The following is a 25,040-nucleotide window of genomic DNA, read 5'->3' on the forward strand; positions in this document are numbered from 1 at the left end:
TGCTACCATTATGAAAATAATAATATTACAGTGTTCAGGCTGTTCTTTTGTGTCGTTCTAATTCCAGTGTTTGGATCGTGTACCCGGCTGTGCACAATGGTAAATGTTTTAACCACCTCCATGGACAGAGCGGGTCCCCAGTCTCTAGCACCTCATTTTTGGGGGTCATAGGCTGAAAAGTTTGGGAACCCCTGCCTTAGAAAGTATCCGTAGCTGCACATTGGATTTCTTAACATCATGTTTATGCTAAAATATGAAAAAAACCTTTATGAATTTAAGGAATACGGCAGTTGCGTAGCATGATAAAAATATTTATCATTCGATACCTAAAAACCGAAGATACCACACATCGCCTTTGGAATCTCTCACGTTTCTACCATGTAAATGTATATTTCTGAACTATATTTAAATATTGTGTCTTGCTTTAAAAGAGAGACTTGGGAAAATTGCCAAGAAACTCCAGTTATGACAAGACATGCTCTTGCACTACTTTTGACCTGTGTGAATGACCACAGTGAAGGACATTCAGGTTAAAAGTGCAGTGCTGAAAAACAGTTTACCAAAACAGATAAAGTCAGATCAAATGAAAGGACAACAACTGTACGAGTGTGAAAAAATGTTTTATTGATAACGGACATTTTTATTCATTCCATCAATTACAAATAAAATATACACTTTGGTTTGAAACACACAGTTTATACACCTCATCACTTACAGTCACATGTCCGTTTCTTGAGGTCCGATAGCTGCAGATGAAAAAGAGCTTTGATTTAGTTCAGTTATTTAGAAGATTAAAATGAAAAAAAGGCAAACATGAGTTATGTCAGATATTTTTAAATGTCGTCAATGTTGAATCAGAAGTCTAACGCATTATAATCATCATTCATAACTGTTAAAGCCCCTCTCCTCCCTCTATCATACTTACAATGGTGCTACTCCGAGGATCCATTAACACCAACATCCATTTCCTGCAAATGTAAAATGTCTGAGTGAATCATCATCGACACACAAACGACAAAATTTAAACTCTACGTTCAAGTCAGAATGTATATGTTGACTTCATTTTTATATCAGAAGTCTAACGCAAAAAATCATCATTCGTGAACCACTAAATAATAAGATATATCACCAAAAAATACTCACGTCCAGGGGAGGCCTTAGCCGACCATCTGCCCACGTGTAGTGGTGCAATCACCTCCCAAACACCGCATCCGACCTGCGAGCATCACCGTAACTGATGAAAGTAAGACATACAGTTAGTCAGAGCATAATTACTAATTCAATTTGTCTTTTGATGCTTTACAAAATCAAATAAAACACAAAGTTAACCTCCACACTCTCCAAGCTGCAGCGGCCTTCGCCATACTCCAAAATGCATACTAATAAATAAATAATAAAATATGTATATTTCAAGCTTCATCTATGTACTACAATACTGAAAACTCAACAAGCACACTAAAACATTTCTCCCAGATATGTTAAATGCAATCTCTGCTATTCTAGCTAGCTCGCACATGCTTCTCGCAGAAGGAGGACATCTGTAGTAAAAAGCCACCGGAAGTACTTCTTTATAACATATCCTGTGTCTGTGGGCCTTTTCTCATTGGCTCACACTGACGCTGCATTCATGTAGTATCAAAATAAATTGAATATGTATTTCTGACAGTAAAACCAGAACAACGTCTGTTAAAGCTGATGAAAATAGTTGCTTCCTGATTTGCCGAGTTGACATAATTGTCGTCTTATCACATGGTTTATTTATTTATTTATTTATTTTAATTTCTAAATATTTTTGTAAAGTTAAAATGATTGAATACTAATTTGTTCAAGGATTTGACAATAAGTTGCTGTTCAAGCAGAGTCACCAACTTAGGTTTTGAAGAATACTTTGAAATGAATTATCTTTTAATTCAGTCCATGTTTGTTCAACATTATGATTGAATCTCGCGATTGCGCCGCTGATGCGCCTTCAAAGTTTCGCAACTCCGAGCACCTGAGCAGTACGTGAATGCAGCGGCAGTCTAGTTTTCCCCCTCCTCCACTCGTGTGGATATCCACCCGAAAGTCCAACCCCCACGGTTTTCATTTCAGGAAGAAGCGGATCTAACGTTGTACCCACCACCGCCGCCACTGACCCAGTGTATTAAACGCCACAGCGTTCATCATAATTGATTTCGGTATATATAGAGTTGTGAGCGGAATCGTGTTTTCTATGTAGTCGACGGCCGTCCGGACCAGCTGTCTATCCCGGTTTGAGACCAGAGAATATGGACTGGACGGTGACGAGTCGGACCCGGCTGTGGTGCATTTTGGTGTTGCTTTGCTGCGCTGGTCTCCCACAAAAGGTAAGAGGGGCTAACTGGATAAGCTAGCTTTAGTTTGATGACATTAGCCTGGGTCCCTACACTTCACTAAAGGTTAGGCTGGCATTCAGCTCATCTTTTATTACAGCGTACCAAAACAAACATCAGTCTTTAATGTGAAGCATGCTGCGTGCTGTCTTCACATGTCAGCAGTAAGCTAACAACGCTAACGTTAGCTAGCCAACTGAAAGTATATATATACATCATAAACTAAATTATTAACCTAATAATAAAAACCTATCAATGGTTTATCAGGGCTGTCACCATACCTGTATCATAACCTTCAATATGGTTCGTTGCCACGGCAACAAAAATAGAAGTCCTAGGCACCTAATATCAGAAACTTTATTGTTTTTACTTATCAAACATTTAAAGCAAACGCCAAAAACAACATATTTGTGCAATTTGGACAGTGTGTAGGCATTTCTTTGGCTGTTAAGATGGACACATTCCTCTCCAAAGCACTTTAATTTTCTTTAAAACTTTAAAAGTGTGTTTTTCTGAAATAGTATCGAACATTTTGACAACAACTAATTTCATCTTTGAGATCACATTGTCACCTCACTGTTAAGAGACATTTAGTAGTTGAATTTCTCCTTTCCTAAAACATCTGTAAAAGACTGTACTGATACGAATAATCTTCTGCTCCATGATTCTTCTACCCTTATAGTATAGTAGTCTTATTTGATAACTACAACATTTTCAAAGTCCCCTTGTTTTGACTGGTGATGCTTACTGAACATATTAAGAAGGACTATAAAATCAGTAATGTACAGAGTTTCCCCTTTTTTCACTTTGGCTTTTGAAGTACTGTACAAAATATGAACCACACCATAATACAAACAGGTCATTGTGTTGATGTTGGTTTTAAGTTGTGCTCCGTTATATGCTGATATTTCTTCGTCTTGCATGTTAACTCATCATTGTTCTTTTCAATAATCAACACAAGTCCTTTTTTCACATGAGCAGCAGGCTGCAAAATAATTATTTATTATGTCTGGGCATGGCCGCTAGGGATTTATGTGTCGGTGAAATTATAGATTTTGATATTGGGCTCTCCAATAGATGACGTTAGAGATTCAAATCAGAGAGAAAATAGTTCTTACAGTAGAAAAACAGAGGGCTTGAAATTTGAAGGTTGATTTCTACTGGTGCAGCTGACTTTTAAAAGCCTCCGCTCCAGTTGAAATATATCTCAGGACATTTTATTTATTAGGATGGTTACAGTTTGTCTCTTAAAGTTCCTTGGCATTGTTGCACATGATGATTCTTTGTGCTTTACTTGATTCAATCAGGCACAACCTAAACCAGGCCAGTATACAATAACTACAGAATACATACAGTCCTGAAGAAACACAAACAGTATGACTGAAATGTTCCCAAATAGAAATCTGTTCAGGATCCATTGTAACCCAATTTAAATCTTAACAAAGCAAACTGTAAGCAGAGAATGGATGCAGTGGTTTTGGCAGCTGGCACAAGAGAGGACTGACTGACCCACTAAAACTGAACCAGATGTCTAGAAAGTCTCAAAGACGATCGGTTACCTACCAGGCTAGTCGGGCACTAAAAGCTAAGCAGCAGATTACAGTAGCGTAATAATAATCCCCTATCAGGTTCTTCTTTTATCCTATCAGACAGTCTGCTGGAGGAATGGGAGGAGCGATTATAAACTAGCCAGATTTATACTCAATACTCCGATACTCAACTCACGATATCACGATACTGGGTTCATGATGCAAGTGCTATTTTTTTACGGTTTTCTAATATTTATTAAGATATAAGATGTAAGTCAATTCATTTAAAGATATGTTTCTTTTACTTCAATTTGCTGACCAAAAATGCAAAATATCCTGTTTCTTATATTTCTTTATAAATAGGAGTAATTTAATTTATATATTGAAAAGTTACAAATGCATAGTTTTCCTTAACGTTAAAAGGACACTGATAATCACTTATATAAAGAACTTTTTTTTAAATACACTAAACAACGATTCTGCTTCAGCAATATCTGCACGCCCCTCTTCTTCAGCGACTGGTGTCAAATAAGAGAATCCAAAATCGACAGGTAGCACCCTATGCTGGTTAAAACGGAGTATAGAAATACATTTTTGTCACATCGATTGAAATTGTTTGTCTAGCTTTTTTCTTTGTATTGCAAGGGAATCATAACATCTCTAGTTTTTGTGAATGAATGAGAGATGGATTCAAATAAAGGTGAAACAAAGTTTAACATCATGTTTCCTTACAGTCTCCTGTCCAGATATTTTTAACAACCAGCAGAATTTCCCTTGTAAGGAGGCTGTGTTGAGCTGTTTCAGTCGCTACCACTGTTTGTTTTTACAGACTCTCCTTCTGACATCATGTTCATGCCTCACTTCACACTTCTGCTGGCCCGGCTTCGATAAAAACACCTAAATATGGACTTTGTTTCTTTCCTCTGTCTATTTTGTTTTTTCACTCATTTTGGCTTATCATTCAGCTTGAACTTAACCGGTCTGATTTTGCTTAAAAGAGAAAACGAGTTGTGATCTTACACTATCTTATCACAGCAGTAGATTGTCTGTGCTGTGGCTGAGTGTGCCTGAGCGAGGGCCAACACGTGACATCCTCCACACTGAAGCAACACCACGCAGAGAGCAGCTGATAGGCGCTGTTGACAAGGAAAACGTTTTCTCCTGCTCTCCCATGTAGTATTATAGAATCTCTCCCATATTGTGTGAGGCCGTGAAGGAAATCAAACATCCATAACCCTAAGTCAACTTTAAACAGCCCTGAGAGGAAACCTTTTAATGACTACTTTTATGAAGGATAAATAAAACTGATGGATCATTAAATGTTTTTTAACGCTGTGCTGCTTACATTTCCTCACGCACAGAAAGAGGTGTCTCACTTCAAATGCCTTGAATGTGCTTTTGTGCTACACTTATCCTAACAAGTCACCAGGTGTGAGATATGTAAGTTCCTGTGTTGTGTTTTTCTGCACCCTTGCAAGCTTCAGACTGCTTATTGCTGCAGACCAACTTTTAAGGAGTGTTACATAGAGAGAGAAGTAGCAACCGCTGGTTAAATGCAGAATAAGTACATCGCAGTGTTTTACATAGAAGATATCTTTTAGTAGAAGTACTACACTGAGACTTTTTAGGGTATACAGGATGACTTTGCTTAATCACCGTATGATTGGTTTCCTGTTGTCAAAATTGTACATTTTATAAGCGACACTGCAAACCACAGCTTCCCATCACACGATTAAATACCTTTCCTGTATTTAACTACGTTTGACAAATGCTTCCTTTTCATCAACAATTCTCATCATCTCAATTCAGATTCATACAGAATACAGATTATTTGCTAATATTTTGTGTTTGGACAACCTGCTGTTAAAACGCCACAATTTCCCAGTTTGGGATCAATAAAGTAATTCTCTTCTATTCTATTCTATATGACTTCATAAAAGATGAGTGTATGCAGTCAGATAATCTGTGAAGTCTTCCGTCTTCCCTGCTACCCGACAATGAATCCTAACTTCAAGCAGTTAAAAATGACTGTGAAAAATCTGGATTTTTCCAGATTTCCTTTGACAAACCTGCTCATCTGCAACATGTGCAAGCATACAGGCTAAGCCATGTAGCTTGATGATAGCTTGTTTAAAAAAAAAAAAAAAACGTGCTGGCTGGCTTTATTTTGCAGAAGTGTTGTGCTCTTACATTTTAGTTTACAGAAGGAGAAATCACAAATAACACCAAAAGCTGATAGTAGAAGTAGTGTTCTAGTTTGATGGAAAACTCAGAAGGGAACAGACTTAAAGCTCTGACAGATCTTGCAGAATAACTGGAAAGCTTTTAATATTTTCCACTCTATTCCCCTCACTCCTGTGTGCTATGAAGAGGTGAGAGTTGTCTCCTTCATGTGTTAGCTGTTGCTCCAATGAAGAGACTGTCTGTGCGTAAAAACAACTTTGCCTAGCTGCTCAAGTTTAAGCCCTAACTCCCATAACTATTGATTTCCTCTGTAATACTCGACCGTCTTGATGAGAGCGTCTGACACAGGGTCTGTAATACAAGGGCACTTCTGAAATGCTTATGTGTGCTCTGTGGGAAAGCTGCCAATAACATGCTGTCCTGAGTTCAGGTTGGTCTGCCGTGCAAGGGGCTGTGAAGAAGCACAGTGGCACTCCAGCCGGCTCCTGTCACTGATATCATGAGCATTTTCGTCCTCGTCCCCTTTAAGCCGAGTCTGTCCTCGTTGAAGAAGAAAAAGTGAAGACCTCCGAACTTGCCAAGACTTTGGCTTCGCCCAGTTCTGTAGTATTATGTAACTCCCTTATGCAACAACCTTACATTTCTGCGTTACACACAGAGTGAGAGAAAGCCCCGATATTTAAGTCTCCTCGAGAACAGCCAGATATTGTTAACCAGATGCTTTCTGAAACATATTTAACAGTTGTTGGAAATCCTGGGTCCAACAGCCGATATACTAGCATCACACAAACAGATGGTAAGAAAGTCATTTGTTTGCGAAACCAAGAGCTGTGATGGAGATAACAACCGGGGCCCCCAAAAAAAACAAGTCGGTTATGATTCTCCCAGAACAGTTGTTTGATGCTCGTGAGTTTGCAACCCAGTGGGAACAGTCACAGGTGCAAAATATTGACACAACTGCTCATATAGGATGTGAGACAACAGCAGAGGATCGGTAGGCAAATGTGGATGGACTCAGTTTCATTCTGTAGATTCTATGAAACTTTCGGTCAAAGGGTTTATTGACATTGGTTTCTAAACGTCAATTATGACATTATAGTATTTTCCTTTTCTATATTTAAAGCTGATGAACACAAATGGGAAATAAAAACATCCACTTCTCAGATTGCTCTACATCTGCCATTTTATGGCGTTGGTTTGGTAAGGAAGTGAAAGCTGAGTGACCCAGAGGAAACTCCCAGAGTGACTCGGTATTGTTGGTTGGCTCTCCACAGCGCACACACACACATACACACATACACCAGGGTCTAACATAATGGCTCTGGTGGTTTCTTTGTGCCTGACTGTAAGAGCTCTGCAGCCCACCTTCCTTATCTCCCTGAAAGTGGCTAGGTGCTCCGAAGAGTGTTTTAGTAACGATAAAGATTGGTAATCTGTATTATATGCAGGGGCTGTTTGCACTGGCCCCAGGGACTCGTTAAGGGGGATTATTCAGACACTATGATCAATACTGCTGTGGCTCAGCAGGACTGTCTCAGCTGCTCTGCCTTTCAAAGATCCCTTTAGTGGAGTTGTCACAATACCAGGTATTTACACCTTGATACAATTCTAGTAAAATCACAGGATGTGGATTTCCGCATGGCAACAAAAATCTAAACCATAGTCACCTGATTCCCTTTCACACCTTCTGAGTTGTACAAATAAATTGGCCACGCTTGCTAATGAAACATCACTAACTTATTTGAAAAAATGTAGATAGTGGTCTGGGGAAGCTGGAAGATTCTGGTGAACAATATGACTGAAGATCTGAGTTTTTTTTTTAAACTTTGGGACTTTTGGATTGATCCTAAAAAACATGTGGTATTGAGAAATATGGAAGAATTTAAACATTTGACCACCTCACCATGTTGTTAAGATGAGAGTTTTAAGCTTTTCCAGCCTCTCGTGTTTACTGCTTGACTATAATCTAAATGAGGAATCGCCTTTTATTTAAGAAAACAGACCGATCTGACTCATTTCTGACTGCTCCTCCTCCCGAACATTGGTGCCAAACTCCATAAGCAACCCACGGCTTGGTTATCAAGGGTGGCGTTTTTTGAATTCCACAGTGAGTGGGTGGAGCATACATCAACCACATTGCTGTTAATTCAGACATAAGCCAAGTCATGAGGCTGGGTCACTGAGCTGCTGCTGTGGTTATATGTTCTATTGTTTTACTCTGGATTGAAGATGATGGGGGAGATGCAAGTTCAAGGAAATTTGGCTTCTGGATTGGGAAATACAGGAAATGGTTGGCAGGGGCAACTTTAATTTTGAGGCAACTTGCAAGATATGCAGACAAAAGCTTTTAGACTTGGCAAAATGGAAATCAGAGACATTAAGTCCCACATGCAATCCAAAAAGCATAGACACTATGTGATGCACTATGTGAATTGTTATTATTGCTGGTTATTAAAGAGGCTTAAATTTGTTTTTTAGAAAGTGTGCAACAGCCCCACAATGAATCACTTCAAGTTTGCCACACAGAGTAGAATTCAAAGGGTTTGGAAAGAAGGTTTTAATTACAGCATGTCAACCCACTATTTGTCTTCACTCTGCTCAATCTAAAGTGGTTTTACAAATCAAGCTAACCTCGTAAGGTACGCTTAGGCTGTTAGCATGACTTCCTCACACGTGCTCTGCAGCCCCATGGCCCATCTGTTTACCTTCCTCCACGTTGCAGCCCTTGCCTCCGGCTGTTACTTTGAACCCTCCCAGAGCTCATCCAGCAACCTGCCCTCTGTTACCTATCCAGACAGCCTCCTCCTAGTTTGATCTTCAGCTGTCATTGAAAGGTATTGATTAGTTGTTTATTGATTTGTAAAGCGGGCCAGACTGGCACACTCCCTGGGACAAACGATCCGCCTCGCCTCCGCCTCGCCCCCCCTCCCCCACTTCAAGCAAAATGCTAACTACACCTGGGACAGCCTGGAGATGATGAAAAGGAAGACATCTATTTCCCAATCAATGGATCATCTTGTGCCAGATTTCACCACATCAGTGCATGAATGATGTCATTAGCATAGTGTAGTTTCAACATGTTAATCATTCAGTGATTAGTGACTGAATGTCGTTATTCACAACCTCAATGCAAGACCACGTTTTAATCTAAACCGGGGGATCAAGTGGGAGTATGTATGCTCACACACTCCTCCCTGCTAATGTCAGAGTTTAATACAACATGACTAGGATTCAAATGCATGAAAAATAAGTAGAGAGGAGGGATGTCGGTTGCACTTGTTTACCTTTATTCTTTTTTGTTTTGTGTGTTTCTGTAGGGCTTTTGCAGTGCCAGCACAGTTTCCCTCCCTGAAAGTCTTCTCTTTGTGTCCACCTTGGATGGAAACCTGCACGCTGTCAGCAAGAAGTCCGGCTCAATCAAATGGACTCTGAAAGAAGGTACGAGCAGAGTTCAACACAACAAGGCCCAGCTGATAATTTCGGTTTTTATTCATGAAACACCACACTTCTTAAAGATGATATCCCATTCCCTTTCTTATCACGTCAAAGTGGTTTATAGCTGTTATAGCTTCTACGAGTTAATGTATGACACAAAGGGTATGTTAAGACAACAAAAAGATTCAAATGACCTTAAATGTTGAGCCGACTGGGCTCCACAGGTGAAGTGACATTTACCTCTTATGACATGGTGTAAGCAGAGGAGCCTGGTTTCATCCATTTGAAGACACAACTGGTTGTTAAAGGTTATCCACATCAACAAAATCTCCACCACTTAATTTAAATGCAACTCATGTTCTTAAATGTATATCTAAATCTGTGAATTATTGATGTGTGCTTTATTCTCACAAACATTAATCAAAAAGGCCTGCACCATATGACTTCAAGATCTCTTCTTGTAACTCTGATCATTTGAAAGCTTCAATGAATTTGACCCAAACATACTGCGAGAGTTATTTGAATTATAAACACTTAGACTTAGAGGAAATGTGTTTTGTACTCAAGCTGAGGAAAACGCTGTGAGATGTTCTACTCGGCAGGGAAAGGAGGGTAATTATTAACCAAGAGAGGGGCAAATATAGCCGCTAATCAAGGTCAGAGTGGGCAAGGGTAAGCTGCTCTGCTGCAGTGTCACCTGCACACACAGCTTGCACTCTGGTCTCCATGGTATTATGGGCTCTATACATTAGAGAGGAACATTCAATAAGACTCACGGGCGGGCTCTTAGAAACGTTTAGAGAGTAGTTTACCTGTCGTAAAGGAAAGTTTACCGCCGCTTTAAGGATCCCTGTGTTTTTATGACAAACTGAAAGTACTTTGGTTTGTACCTACGAGTCCCGGCTTGTGCCACCTAACACTCTTTAATAATCAGAAGTAGAGGCTGCTACCTCCGCATCATCTGTTTTTCTGGAAAAAGCTGTTGAATATAAATCTGACCAGTTCTGTAGCAGAACACACACATACACACACACACACACACACACACACACACACACACACACACCCCTGTTGTTGTTGTGCTTCAGTCAAGCAATCATACACCCACATTCTGAGGGGGAGTCGGAAATCTTTTCCCTGGACCAAACGAGACAGCTCAGCCTACATGTGTCCTCCTCTCACTGTTTGCAACACAGAGAACTATTGTTCTCAAAGTAAATTACACATAAAGTCGTTTAACCACCTTCAGGTAATCCGAGGTCTCGCCCCCCCCTTACTACTGTTGACCCCTTTGGCCACCTCCACGGGATCAACACCATCTGCTCCACGCCCTGTGTGTTCACACTGCAGGGAGGTGCATGTTTGTCTAGTAGTAATGTCGGCTCTCTACTAAATTAGCTTCCTACTTCAATACTTGCTATGTTTCAACATGCAGGTACTTTTAAAATGGACCAATATTTGAAAGGCATGCACCTCATTGGTCGACAACACAAGAAGAATATAACTCCAAAGTAGACATGACATTTAATGTGCTGGATCATGTTCTTTAACTGAAGCAAGTTTCAAGGTTTTTTTTTTCCTGACAATTTTCAACCCAACAAATGTATTTATATCCAGTTTTTTAAATGGAGCTTATAGCTCTCTAGAGAGAAGGAAAATGACTGTTTGCTATTGAATAATAATGAATCTGGCTAGATTTAGTGCATGTATCTGATTCTTGATATATGCAAACATATTTTCCAACTTACTTTGTCAGATAATGAAAATGCACATTTCCTCTGTCTTTGCATTTTCGATTCCCCAAAACATGAGATCATGCCTACTTTTACTTTGGGCCATTGGCAGATGTAGACCTCAGATGAAATGTTTTCAATAGGGATGCATAGAGGCATCGGTTCAACATCGGTATTGGGTGATATTGGACCTGTTGACAGACATCGGCAAATAAAGTGACATGAACCAATGTCAGTAGCCGATGTTTATTTGTTGTGCCAAATCATGCAGGCATCTAGTACACCCAACTACTGAGTCAATTGTATGGGCAGAGGAAGTCACATGTTTACAAACTGACTTGTTTTCATGTCAAACATGAGTGAAAATGTTGGCATTGTGAAAGTCTTACACTAAAAGAAGTCATGAAACAAACATCAGTATTGGAATCGGCCCTGATTTTCCCAATCGGTGCCTCTCTAGTTTTCAAATATGGACACATTCACTGGGCAAATTAATAAAACAACTTTAATTTTATTAACCAGTACTTGTAAAACAAGCCATTTTCTTTAAGGTAACCACCACACCATACTGTATCACAGAGTCTAGTGAATGGCATTATGATCAACAGCTTGCGGCACAGTAGATGAATTAAAGCGTAATCTTATCAGCAGGAATGATCACTCAAAACTAAACCAAATATTGACTTTGTCAGTTCATACAAATTATGTGCCAATGTGATCATGCACTTTGGATTAACTGTTAGAGAACTCGTCAGGTAGTTCGTGTGACATGAAGGAACCTTTAAGTAAACGCACTTAACACAACACAAAGTCCCTAAGAAGCCTATCAGGGGAAACGGACAACATAGCCCAGTTTACTCAACCATTGGATTTCTGCCATTTATCGTCAATGTTTAGATACAAGTCACATCTTTTCGTATTGAACCAGGATAACAGTAAACGGCAGCCTGGTTCAAATCCCTGCACTGATCAGGTCATTAGAGGAATATTTGGTATCAAAGAGGATCACAATGAGGATGGTATTTTTTTTACGAGCTCATTATATTTCATTCTTCTTTTCCCAGCTTTGACGCTACATGTTTGGCATATGCCCAAAAAGTGTGTTTGCAGACATAACTGTTTACTTTTTATCTTTGCCCCCCCACCCTAACCCAGGGGAAATTCTTCTCCTTTTGGACTTTGTGTTTCGTGCGGATGAATGTCACTGATGTTCATGTCATGCACTTACTCAACACCTGCGGGCCATGCTGTTCATTGTTCGCTAATGTTCTTGTCGGTCCTGAATTGCATCTTGTCTCCTCTTCCCTCCTCACAGATCCAGTTCTTCAGGTCCCCACACATGTTGCAGAGTACGTACCATTGAGTTATTTTCTGCATGGGTGTATAAATCCCAGTGTACTGCACCTGTCTGCAACAAAAGATGCTGAGTGCAAAAAGATGTGCTAACCTGTTGAGCTTGTCTTATCTGTCACTCATTCTAATAACTTACATTATCCGTCTTTTACTTGTCTTGAGATGTGATGCATCTTCTTAAATCTGTACTCTAGACCGGCTTTTCTGCCCGATCCCAACGATGGCAGTCTCTACTCTCTGGGAGGGAAGAACAAAGAAGGCCTCACAGTAAGAGGAAATTCTTTTTTATCACAAAACCATAATCTCAAACCGTTAGTATACATGGGTTATTCACTTCCCTCTTTTATGGAAAAACCTCTCACCCCACATGTGTATATACAGTAAGTCGTGCTGATATTAAATGCACCTTCATTCTGAGGTTGCAGCTGTGATGGTGCATGCATGAAGTTCCCCATGCACGTGTTGTCGCCGTACGTAAAGCATGTTTCGATTGTATAATGTTTCATTCATTTTGCTCAAACAGAAATTACCCTTCACTATCCCCGAGTTGGTCCAAGCTTCTCCCTGTCGCAGCTCTGATGGAGTCCTTTACACCGGTAAGGCTAATCCTCCCATAGAAATGATCTTGTGCCTTTTTTGTTCTGTACTTTTCTTATCAATGAACATGTGCCCGTCGTGTCCCTGTGCGTCTCCTCACCTAATTAAACTGGGTTTATCCGGCTTTAATGGAACATCTTACCGTACCCCTCACCTGCGGTCGGATCCTGTGCTCCTTTTGAATTTACAACAGTCCGCAGCAGAGGAAAGTTAATCTACCACAGTGACTGTCTGTGTGTCATTGTTGAAGGGGGAAGCGGCTGACATTTGCCTCCGCACAGTCTTTATCAGCGAGGCTTTTGTTTTCATTCAACCGAAGCTGCAGCTGGAACAAAGCACACTGGAGATGCAAAAGGTCTAAATGTGCTGCTGTCTGGGATTCTCACTCTGCGAATCTGCAGAAAGTTGCAGGAATTACCGAGCCAAACGGTCACTCTTCACCCTCTTGATTCTTAGAAATGATGCTGCCTTTTTCCTGGTTTGTGGTTTAGTGTATTCATCTAAAATAATGCATGATTAGTTTATCACTGTTACTCCCTGCAGTGACAATAGAGGTGAGATGCCAGAACAATGAGGCCATGATGGGTTGGTCGTTGACTGTTAGAATGGTAACACCCATGACTGTGAAGGTTGAATGGCTGCTTTAATTGTATGGCTTGACTAGACTTGCACTTCTGCAGCAGGTATTGATCAATTAAGACATTTCCTTTTAAGCTGACACTTTAATTTTCTTCCTGATTTTAAAATTTGGTGTTTGCACATCCAACTACCTCTTGAGGTCGACAAACTATCACTTGAAAAGAAAGAACCTTGCACACTACTCTTGCTAAGTGTCACCAATTTATTGGAAAAAAATGGTTTCGGTCCATTTTGAGTAGTATGGAGGATGTTTTCTTCCTGAAAAAATAAAATCACACATTTGGCAAAGTGTTGTAGCCGATCTTCAAACTCTGTAGGTAAAAAGAAATTCTACAAAAAGCCCCAATTTCACTCATGTATGATGCAGGCATGGGTAGAAGAGGTAGAATTACAACGTGTTGAGACAAACTGACATTTTTTAAGTATTTAAAGAAATAAAAGCATATTCAAAGATGCACTGATTTGTTTACGATACTAAACATATCTGCCGCTTCATCAAAAAAAATTCTGAATGCTGTGTTCATGGCACAGGTAAATCTAAAGTGTGAGTGTGTTTGTGTTCAGGTAAGAAGCAGGACTCGTGGTACGTGGTGGACCTGTTGACCGGGGAGAAACAACAGACCCTGACTTCCTCCTTTGCTGAGATGCTGTGTCCCTCTTCCTCTCTGCTCTACCTGGGGCGCACAGGTAAACATGAAGCCAATCCAACAACACAAACTCAGCTTTTTGTCTGTTGTAGACAGAACTCTTTTTTTTACCTGGGTCTGATTTTTGGATGTTTTTTTTTTCTTCTTCAATTTGAATCTGTTCATAAATTCATCTGACGGCTTTGTCAGAGCAAACAGTCCTTGAACCAAAAGTTCAGTCTTTTCTACAATTAGCAGGATGATGATTCATAATTAATTTTTTAAATGCAAATAACTTCCCTACCTACGAGACAACCCATGACGAAAGAAAAAAAATGCAGCTGAGTCATAAGTCCATTTTACATGACAAAGCAGGCCCTTTTACAGCCCTGCTATGTAAAGCCGTCAATGCAAATGTCACTGAGGCGAAATGATTGGACGCAGTCGTTCTTCCACTGATTCACCGTTGGAGGTAGTAGCAGAGGCACAACTAGGAGCGAAAACACCACATGCATCTTGTAACTACACAACTACACAAACCCGTAACTCTATGTGAAATTATACACTTGGACATCAATATTACGTCATTGCAGAGTCAATATAAATTGCCTTGGGGTAATGACGGCAGAGCTACATTAAGGCACTGTAAAAAAAGGGCTAAAACAAATATCCAATGTTTCCCCCTACTATTCGTCTGGAGTGGCGGCCCCCCCCTCTGTACTATTATCAGAGCCCCCTGTTCTGCTTGCAAGCGCATGGCGACAGTAGGTCAGGCTGTTGGTACTTGGGTTGGGAACCTGAGGGTCGCCAGGTCAAGTCCCGGTGTGGAACAAAGTTTGGAAGTTAGTCTGGTTCGGGTCACTTCCCGAGTACTGCCAAGGCGCCCTTGATTATACCCCATTCAGCCAGGATGAACACATCTTCAGACTGCTCTTAAAGGATGAAGATGTTTAAAGAACAGTTCCCCAACCAGTTGTATTCTCGTCAGATTATCGATGTAGCCCATCCCACTCAGCTCTTAATTTAATCTAGCTAATTAACTGCCCTATTTGTCTCTCATGCTCTTACTCCAAACTGTTGGCAAACCTTTATTTACTTTCTAATCATCTCCTCTGCCCCCCCCCTGCAGTGCTTGAGGCTACAGAAACCAGGATGGTAATTGTAGAGCATGAGAGCCCTGCCAATTGAATACTTTTTAAAACCATTAACTCGGTGTCAAGTCAAACTTTGCTTTGTCACCTCGGAGTGTAACTGCTGGATTAAGTTTCTCCACCTTTTCCCTGCAATGAGTCTCAATTAGGAAGCAGAGGAAACTCAACACCACTTAGCTCTTACTCCCAGAAATGGATCCTCTCTGGCTTGTTGTGTGTGTTACATAAGGATAGAAAGCAAAACGAATGTGTTAAAAAACAGCTTTTGTCTTCTGTCCCTGTTAGAGTATACCATCACCATGTACGACACAAAGAGCAGAGAGTTGCGCTGGAATGCCACCTACTCTGACTACGCCTCCACCCTCCCCGACGATGACACCAAATACAGTAAGACTCTTGAAGACACTGGCTCTTTTTGTTAAGTTGCTAAAAGACGTTGCTGATCATTTGTCGGTTGTTTGGCTCCTCGCAGAGATGGCTCACTTCGTGTCCAACGGCGACGGCCTGGTGGTGACTGTGGACAGCGAAACGGGAGACGTTCAGTGGGTGCAGAACTACAACTCTCCTGTGGTGGCCATGTACATCTGGCAGCGCGAGGGCCTCCGCAAAGTTGCGCACACCAACGTGGCCGTGGAAACCCTGCGCTATCTCACTTTCATGTCTGGAGAGGTTGGCCGCATCACGCAGTGGAAATACCCGTTTCCAAAAGAGAAGAAGCCCAAGAATAAATTCATGTAGGCAGACATGTCTTCTTTTTGCACTTTGACACATTAATTTTTTTTTAGAAAATTCCAGGCACGCTGCCCCTGAAATTTCTCTTGATTGTTTCCCTTTGCATTCCACTATCGACTCACCCCAACTTCATGTGGAACATTAACTGGGGGGCTGGCAGGAAACATTTTAGATGAAGTAAGGGTGAAAGAGTTGGCCCCACATGCAGTTTTCAGGAGTTTAGTTTATCTGTGAAAACACCACAGGTCACCTTTTTTAGCGATTTGTCTATTGTCGCTACATTGACAATTCTCCTTTTTTGTATTTGAATCGAGTTTGAATTAAGCGTCAGAAAAACCTTCCAAAGAGCGTGTTGCAACCTTCATCATCACATGGGCCGAATTCCTGGAAGGGTGAAATCAAGAAGTACTTTTGTAATATGCGAGGTTGCTTAATGCTGGGATGAAGTCTCAACATGTAACACCAAACTAAAAGGGAGCAAAGTGCCAGCCTGGTTTCAGCTCTCGTTTCACACCACACAACTCTGTTTATTTTCATACATTTATGTCACAGCTGCTCATGCTGGAATGAACAGAAACAGGAAACTGAATGGTCGATCCTCTGTGACAGTTTTGCCTTTTTAAGGAGAATACAAAGAGCTCTGTCTGTTCTGCATGTTGAATTAGTAATGGTTCAAACACGGCAGATCTGTTGTCTTGGTTGTCAGAATATTATTGAGCATGAAATGTGAACCGTGATCTGTATTCCTGAGAGTAAGCAGGCGATAATCTGAAAGTTTTTTTGATTGTTTCCAGGGCCACTCTGTATGTGGGGAAGTACTCCACCAGTCTGTACGCCTCTCCCTCGCTGGTGCACGATGGAGTCACGGTGGTGGTGAGTGACAGTTACATGTTTATCTTCATTTAAGCAAAACACAATCCTTATCATAAACTCATGAGCATCAAGCTTGTAGGTTTTCCGTTAAAATATGTAAACGTTTTGTATTATTCAAACTGGCCCATCAGTTTATCTTCATGGTTTGTGGTTTCCAGACTTTGTTTGAACACATCCTGTTTTCAGTTTTCAGTGTCAAAGCTTGCCCCATCTAGAGTCACTCATTGTCCTGGTTTCACTGATCACGGCTTTGTACTGTTCTAAGAAAATCCTTTCTAAGTATATCTGAATTTTCTGCTGTTTGTGTGTTTTTTGTGTATGCACAGCCTCGTGGCAGCACCTTCCCCATGCTGGAGGGTCCTGACAGCCAGGAGACCGAGGAGGACAAGGAGTGTGTCATCACGCCCAGCACAAGTGTCAAGTTTAACGCTGCCCTGCGAGAGAGGAACCGCATCAACTTCATGAGGAACTACCTGCTCCTCATAGGTACTGTATCATAGAGTAATATTTAAAAAAAAAAAACAGCCACTCTGAGGAATGTTACATTTCCTGGTATGTTAATGGAGAAGGTGTCAAGACTTCCACTTCAAGAAGAAGTGGTGATTAGTTTCACAGACTAAAGATGACATATGGAAAATAAAAATGGTTGTGTCGCTTTATCAAGAAGTTCCTCTCAGTACTGTTTGTCACATTTTGAATTTAGGGCCTTTCATGGTCTACTTTGAGTGACTGATGAAGTAAGATCGCCCTCTGCTGGTTACAATGAATAGTGAAAACAAATGTAACAGCATCATGAAGTGTTTCCTTGCCATTTATAAATCAATTTTTTTTTAATCCTGAAAAATGTTGCAACTAAGATCAGTATGTGGTCATTATGTCATCTGACATTAGTCTGCTGCCTGAGGCTGCTGATGTTGAAAAAGTAAACTCTTGCATTTCAGGTCATCATGAGACGCCCCCTGAAGCTCACATAAAGATCCTGGAGAAGTTTCCTGACAGCTTCCCTCGCAATCAAGGCAACGTCATCCCACCAACCACCGATAAGAAAGTCGAGGAGGTGTGTGACCCCTGAGATTTTTTTTAAAGATATTAAAACATCCCTTCAGGTTTTCTCATCCCCTTCCTCCCCGTCCTCTGTTCTTGTTGTAGAAGGTGAATGATAGCGGTATGGATGATGGCCCCCCTTCTCCTCTACCTGAAACATCTATCGAGGAACCTGGGACCGGTGGTCGACCTTTGCGCCCGGTGGCCCCGGTGGACTCTATGCTCAAAGACATGGCCACCATCATCTTCTCCACTTTCCTGCTGGCTGGCTGGGTGGCCTTTGTGATAACCTACCCCAAAGTAAGTCCAACACCACCACCTAGTGGATGGTTGAGTACCTGCAACTAGCTTTGTTATAATTCTCTACTGATGGCTGCAGTAGTCGTTTCCTCCTCTCTAGATCCTTGCTTATGTTGTTCTTACTCTCGCTTTGGATTAAAAAAGTCTACTAAATAAATCAGTAAAAGTGTTGTCTCTTCATAAACAGCCAGTTTTGTAATTCTTAAGTCTTGTCTCTTATCACAGAGTGTTCACAAGCAGCAGCAGCTGCAGCACCAGGAGTTCCAGAGACAGATGGAGGAGAAGCTGGAGCTGCTGCAGAGACAGCAGCCGTTCCCCCCTTCAGACCTCGGCCTCGGCTTGGCCCCTGACAGTGACTACCTGGAGGTGGCCCGTACTCGCTCAGAGTGCTCTGATCACAGCAGCCCCAATGTCACCCCTCGCGCCTCCAACCACTCCAACCTGTCAGTGTCTGAGCTGGGAAGCTCTGCAAATGAGCACGAAGATGGAGGTTAGGATTGGGAAATGAAGATAAAGAACTTACAAAACATTCTTTAAATGAGCTCGTTCGTCATTCTTTAACAGTTTAATCACCGGTTGAAATGTCTGAAATTTTGTCTTTGTCCCCTCAGAGGAGGACTCCGGTATAGTCAGAGTGGGCAACATCACGTTCCGTCCCAAAGAGGTCTTGGGTCATGGAGCTGAGGGCACCATCGTGTACAAGTAAGTCTGAAAAAACAGTCAACAATGAATCATGACAAACGTGTGTTCGATTTGTCCCAACTGCAGAAATAACACCACGTTGTGTTTCCATTGTTTCTCCACAAGGGGGCAGTTTGACAACCGTCCAGTGGCCGTGAAGAGGATCCTCCCAGAGTGCTTCAGCTTTGCAGACCGGGAAGTTCAGCTGCTGAGGGAGTCAGACGAGCACCCGAACGTCATCCGCTACTTCTGCACGGAGAGGGACCGGCAGTTCCAGTACATCGCCATTGAGCTGTGTGCGGCCTCGCTTCAGGAGGTAATGGACAGCTGATAGGGTCCCCAAGCTCCCTTTATTCAACTGTAGTCTTTTGTCAATAGCAAGAAGCCTGTTTTTTTGTGATTAAAATGCAGTTGTAGGCCTCCTCTGATGTAAAGTTATTTTTTGTGTTTTCATAAAAAGTTAAAAGAGGGAATAACCCTGATACTATTTATTCTCATCCACACATTTCACACTATGTGAGAATGAGACCTCCCTTCATAGTTAATGACTTCTTTCTTTTCTTTAGTATGTGGAGAGGAAGGATTTTGACCGTCATGGACTAGAGCCAGTTATGCTTCTTCAGCAGACCATGTCAGGACTGGCCCACCTGCATTCTCTCAACATTGGTAGGTACCACAGAACAGAACAACAACACATCTCATTCTCATCGTTATTGGCTGTTTAGTAAAAAAACAAACATATCTATACAACTTGTTCTTCTCCACTCACCTTCATATTTTTCCCTTCAGTCCACAGAGACCTGAAACCTCACAACATCCTGGTGTCCATGCCCAACGCCCACGGTCGGGTCCGGGCCATGATCTCAGACTTCGGCCTGTGTAAGAAGCTGGCGGTGGGTCGTCACAGTTTCAGCAGACGGTCCGGCGTGCCGGGCACAGAAGGCTGGATCGCCCCTGAAGTTCTCAGTGAGGACTGCAAAGACAACCCGGTGAGTGAGTGGTAGAGAAGCAGCTCACTTCTGGTCCCGACTCAAACTGGATTTTTAAAATGCATGTAAACATGCAGGTCAGGTTGAAATGGTACTAAACTGAATTTCTCAAAGTCGGACTATCGCACCTAGATAATGTGTTTGGAGATCGATTCATAGGCGATTTGTGTAGTCTTCACAGTCCCTGTGCTTGGCTTTGACCCAGAAGTCGAACAGCATAGGTGCTTATCATAGCAGAAGTCGCTTTGACGTCTGCCTTTGGATATCACCATAAGCTGAAGGGAGAGCGTGCATCACATTTGAACCAAAAGTAAAATATAGAGTGTGATAAGTACCAAATGTACAGAGCTTTTAAGTTGTCCATGTTTACACAGTTTGACATACAATCTCCTCTTTGCTGTGTATTAACTTCCTAAGTTGTCAACAGGAAGAAGGTCCAATGGTAACTTACTAGCTGAAAGGGGGGCATGTCGCCACCTACTGTATTCTCTTGGTACATGCATACTGGGACATGGACTGTCTTCTATTTAATTGGCCTAATGGCGCTTTAACTGAAGCTCATCTGAACTCTGCATTAAACATACTGAGTGTAGTGTTTGTGTTAAAAGGGCTAAAAAAGATTTCAGACCAAAAATTATCCAGTTCAGATTAAACTAAAAAACCAATACTACTGAACAAATCTTTGTACTTACTTGGTGAAATGTGTTTCATTTCCTGCCACAGTAACCTAGACATGACAGACTTTCCCTCTCTTGTTTCATGCAGACGTGCGCCGTCGACATCTTCTCTGCTGGTTGTGTGTTCTACTACGTGGTGTCTCAGGGAAGCCACCCGTACGGCAAGTCTTTACAGAGACAAGCAAACATCTTACTGGGCTCACACAGCCTGGACCATCTGCAGACTGACAAACACGGTGAGCTCAGGTTTCCTCTGGGAATTCCTTTGTTTTAAAAAAAAAGAAACAGTAATATTGTTCACTGAGGAGAGGACGGTGATTTGTTTGGTAAAGCTATTAGGATGTTTGTGTATGGGCTACATACAAATGAATTTATTTTGGGCACATGTTCTGAAGCTGTATGTTTTTGTGTTATGAATCAGGGGACATTGTAGCCAGAGATCTCATAGAGCAGATGTTGAGCATGGAGCCACAGAGGAGACCTGCAGCTGAGAGTGTTCTCAAACACCCTTTCTTCTGGAGCCTGGAGAAGGAGCTGCAGTTCTTTCAGGTTAGTTTTTAATATTAAAGAGGACATATTATCCCCCTGTTCCACCTTTTCAAACAGTCCCCTGTGGTCTAAATGAAACATCTGTGCTGTGCTTTGGTCAAAATATAACATGAATCAAGCACCAGAGGAGGTTTGTGACCCTGTATAAACCAGCTCTCTCAGAACGCTCCGTTTTGGTGTGTGTGTCTCTTTAAATGCAATGAGCCTTAGTGCCTATTCATTTGTATGGACTGACTCCTTTTAGGGTGTCCCTGATGTTTTCAACCTCTTCTTACTAAAATCACACTGTAGTACAATATAGTGACCAGTGTCTGAATACACTCGTGCTGTTTTGTACTGATTTTAACTTAAGCTACTATACATGTCTCTAGGATGTCCAAAAACAACCCCATGAATTCATTAAAGTGATTTATGAAGGTGAAGAACTTTATTACAAACGTGTCAGTGATCAAATTCTAGAAATGGTCAGAATGTGATTAAGACTGTTGTCGAACGACTGGAATGTCTCTAAAATAATCTTTTGTTGGTTGCTTGCAGGATGTGAGTGACAGAATAGAAAAGGAGCCGCTGGACGGACCAATCGTGAGACAGCTGGAGAGAGGAGGGAGGGCTGTTGTGAAGAGTGACTGGAGGGAGCATATCACAGTGCCACTGCAGACAGGTACGAGACCGAGGCTGAAGTTTGCACGTGAAGATATAAGACGTTGTAAAACATTCTTCTTTGTCTCTTTACATGAAACATGAAAACAAAATCCTCTCTTTCCTCTCTTTGTGCCCTGACTGAGTGTGTGGGTTCTTGAGAAACAGTGTAGCATTAAAGAAGCTTAGCTCTGTTTTTCAGGTGTCGCTGTTCATTGGTTTCTAGTTGAATGATTATCAGGTATTCATTTCTGTGGTTGATGTATTGAGTTTTGTCTTCCTTTCTTCTGCAGATCTGCGGAAGTTCCGTTCCTATAAAGGTGGATCGGTCAGAGACCTGATGCGTGCAATGAGAAACAAGGTAGGGATGTATTTTCCTGTTTTGTCTTTGAAAGAATGTGGTCTGTAAAGTTTGACTCACTGTGACTCTCCCTCTACAGAAACACCATTACAGAGAGTTGCCTGCAGAGGTACAAGAGACTCTGGGCTCCATCCCTGATGACTTTGTCTCTTACTTCACCTCCCGATTCCCCCACCTGCTCATGCACACCTACCTGGCCATGCGGACATGTGCATCAGAGAGGCCGTTCCTGCCTTACTACTCCACTGCTGAGCAGAATGGAAAAACACAAGCCGAATACACACACCTCAGACCACAGAGACAAAATGAGCCGTGCACTCAACACCTGCCAACAGACACATCATCAAACGCCTCACAACCACAGGAACCTGCACATTCTCTACAGCCGGTGCAGGTCGATCACACGGTAACAAATGGACCATCGCCCTCTTCATTACCAGATGAGCCGGTATATTCAGATTTAGCGGTTCAGACAGTGCAGCCAGCAGAGTTAACACTTTCCACACACGTGGACTCACACAGTCAAACGGTGAATCTCACATCTGCCTCAGAATCAGCTACAGATCCTCTCAGGCAGTCTGAGTTGCACACACTGCCAGATCCTTCCTCACTGGACACACAACCAGTGTGAACTGGACCAGAGTCAGGTGGACCCAGCACAGACGGGAGCATTGCCAGTAAGGGTGGACATCAAATGGGGCCAAGCTGCTGCACTTTAAGCTGGTGAGGACCGGGCCTGCAGTGCCTGGGATCCACTGCCGGGTGGGAGCAGCTGCACCCTCTTTTAAGTGCCTTCTGCTCACCTGGGCGATAAATGTTCCCACGACACAACCGTCCACAAGTTCTGCCTCTGCCTCGGGGAAGTCTGAAAAACCAACAGAGTGTTGTTGGATATCATATTGTAGCAGGACGGAGAAAAGAGAATCTTTTGTATTTTATAACAGCATGTCCAAAAAAGTGTTTGTCCCTAAAATATTTGGCCTCTAATGTGGGAAACATGTCTGGATGTTGTTGGGTAGTTTTATTGTGCAATGTTGTATTTCTCAGTGAGCCTGTTCACTGTGCAGATGCTGTATGTATATTTTTGTACAGACTGAGTCACAATTTGGATCTGCGATGTTAAATCCATTAATATGGCCGATGTGCCTTCTTTTTTTTTCTTTTTTAAACATCACTGTGCTGCATGGGCACAGATCTTTAAGAATGACTATGCTAAATGTGCTTGATTCCAGTTAATGCTGCTAGATTGCTTCGCTTGTGTCAATCAGGATTATTGTGCTGACTCGGTAAGAGCGGACGGTTCCAAAGGGCGTTCACTGTGACACCTGAATACAGAAGTTTTCTTATGATCATGTGATTATGTGGTCTGATTACAAACTTGCAGGTCGGCTGCAGAACGTTCATGTACAAAGACTTTTTTAAGAGCGTTTACATGAAGTTAATAACTTGCACATTAAAATCTTTTTTTTTTTTTATTCCTACATTTTTGCTCGTGGAGTCATTGCTTCATTTCAGGGTAACGATTGCTTGAAGGTTGAATATTTAACAGAAGTCATTGGGTCAAAAAGGCTTCTTACAATTTATATTGTTAATGTCTATAAAAACCCAGACATATCAAGATTTAGAGCAATGAATACAATGTATTCTGATGAAGTTTAGCCAGAGACAATAGAGAGAGAGCACCAGGACATCATAAGAAATATCTGCAGATGAGAATTAAATTGATTTTTTTCTCGCTTTCCAATCAGTACAGAGATTTGTGTTCAACATATCTTGGCTCAAAGGCGGGAAACGGGAGCCAAAAAGAGATTCCTGTACCTGGGAAGAATGTCCCGTGTCCTCCCTGTGAGGGCGATAAAATAAAAAGGTGAGGCTTACAAAAAAATTCCATTGGCTCATGACACTGTCACCTGGAGCTGTTCTGTTTATACAGTACTACCTGATTAAATGTCCTTCCATGTTGAATGTTAGGGTGTGGCTTGAAAATGTTATATTGGCTTATACAATGATTCAGAGGTGTTGTCAGTGGTTGATTTGCCACAGTTTAGAGCAGCTTTGTTTTTCTTTGACATGTTCTCACATCAGGGTCTTAAGCTTTCATACATTTATATTCTCTCTTTAGTCCACACACAGAAAAGGGGAACATGTATCTGGATACTAAACAAATATTAAAGCTACATTGAACAACAGTGAAAGTAGGACGGAAAGGAAAATAAAAAAGTAGCTGATCTAGATTTCTCCTCTGCCTCTTCTTCCTGTAGGCCTACTTCCTATCAAAAGCTCTGTGGTTTCTCCTTCCTGTTTCATTCTGCGTTCATGTTCACTTATTGTGGGTTTATTTTACCAAAGCCCATAGAAACATAGTTCTCTGGAGCACAGATGGACCTTCATCAAGGACTATAAGTTAAATGTTAAACCATATACTATATTATAGTAGTGAGGCATGTTTATACTTTTATTTTGGATTATTTGATTGAAAACTGGATTTTAAATTATGGTGGGAGAAAAGTTCAAATATTTGATTTGATTGCACAAAAATAATAGAAGTGAGCATATCAACAAATACAAGTTCAATACACATGTGGACAAGTGTATAT

At 41.5% G+C, this 25,040-nt stretch overlaps 1 protein-coding gene and 1 long non-coding RNA gene across 4 annotated transcripts; one reads left to right on the plus strand and one right to left on the minus strand.

Moving 5' to 3' along the window:
* Positions 1-611: 611 nt before the first annotated feature.
* LOC132995399 (uncharacterized) lies at positions 612-1,543 on the minus strand. Its single transcript, XR_009677017.1, has 3 exons — positions 1,144-1,543; positions 926-968; positions 612-746 (listed from the first exon to the last, which is right to left on the minus strand). It is a non-coding gene; the product is annotated as an uncharacterized LOC132995399 (long non-coding RNA).
* Positions 1,544-2,070: 527 nt separating this feature from the next.
* On the plus strand, positions 2,071-23,926 carry LOC132995625 (serine/threonine-protein kinase/endoribonuclease IRE1-like). 3 transcript variants are annotated; one of them, XM_061065691.1, is made up of 22 exons: positions 2,071-2,345; positions 9,382-9,502; positions 12,548-12,581; positions 12,780-12,852; positions 13,109-13,181; positions 14,386-14,508; positions 15,884-15,985; positions 16,071-16,332; positions 17,125-17,203; positions 17,530-17,689; positions 18,145-18,260; positions 18,353-18,547; positions 18,773-19,037; positions 19,159-19,249; positions 19,355-19,544; positions 19,795-19,894; positions 20,018-20,217; positions 20,983-21,130; positions 21,316-21,443; positions 21,981-22,104; positions 22,376-22,443; positions 22,523-23,926. In XM_061065691.1, the coding sequence occupies exons 1-22, from the start codon at positions 2,268-2,270 to the stop codon at positions 23,072-23,074; spliced, it is 3,282 nt and encodes a 1,093-aa protein (XP_060921674.1). In that variant the 5' UTR covers positions 2,071-2,267; the 3' UTR covers positions 23,075-23,926. The 3 variants fall into 3 exon arrangements, 2 of the variants coding, with proteins under 2 accessions (XP_060921674.1, XP_060921675.1); XM_061065692.1 differs by lacking the exons at positions 20,983-21,130; positions 21,316-21,443; XR_009677038.1 differs by lacking the exons at positions 20,983-21,130; positions 22,376-22,443; positions 22,523-23,926.
* The last annotated feature ends 1,114 nt before the right edge of the window (positions 23,927-25,040 follow it).

This window comes from Labrus mixtus, chromosome 20 (genome assembly GCF_963584025.1).
Source record: "Labrus mixtus chromosome 20, fLabMix1.1, whole genome shotgun sequence".
Classification (NCBI taxonomy): domain Eukaryota; kingdom Metazoa; phylum Chordata; class Actinopteri; order Labriformes; family Labridae; genus Labrus; species Labrus mixtus.

Bases quoted from the DNA above. Each gene is read 5' to 3' on its own strand.
- LOC132995625 (XM_061065691.1), top strand. From the start codon at position 2,268: ATGGACTGGACGGTGACGAGTCGGACCCGGCTGTGGTGCATTTTGGTG. The intron at 15,986-16,070 runs GTAAGACTCTTG...GGCTCCTCGCAG, and splicing joins CGACGATGACACCAAATACA to AGATGGCTCACTTCGTGTCC. The intron at 18,261-18,352 runs GTGTGTGACCCC...TTCTTGTTGTAG, and splicing joins CCGATAAGAAAGTCGAGGAG to AAGGTGAATGATAGCGGTAT.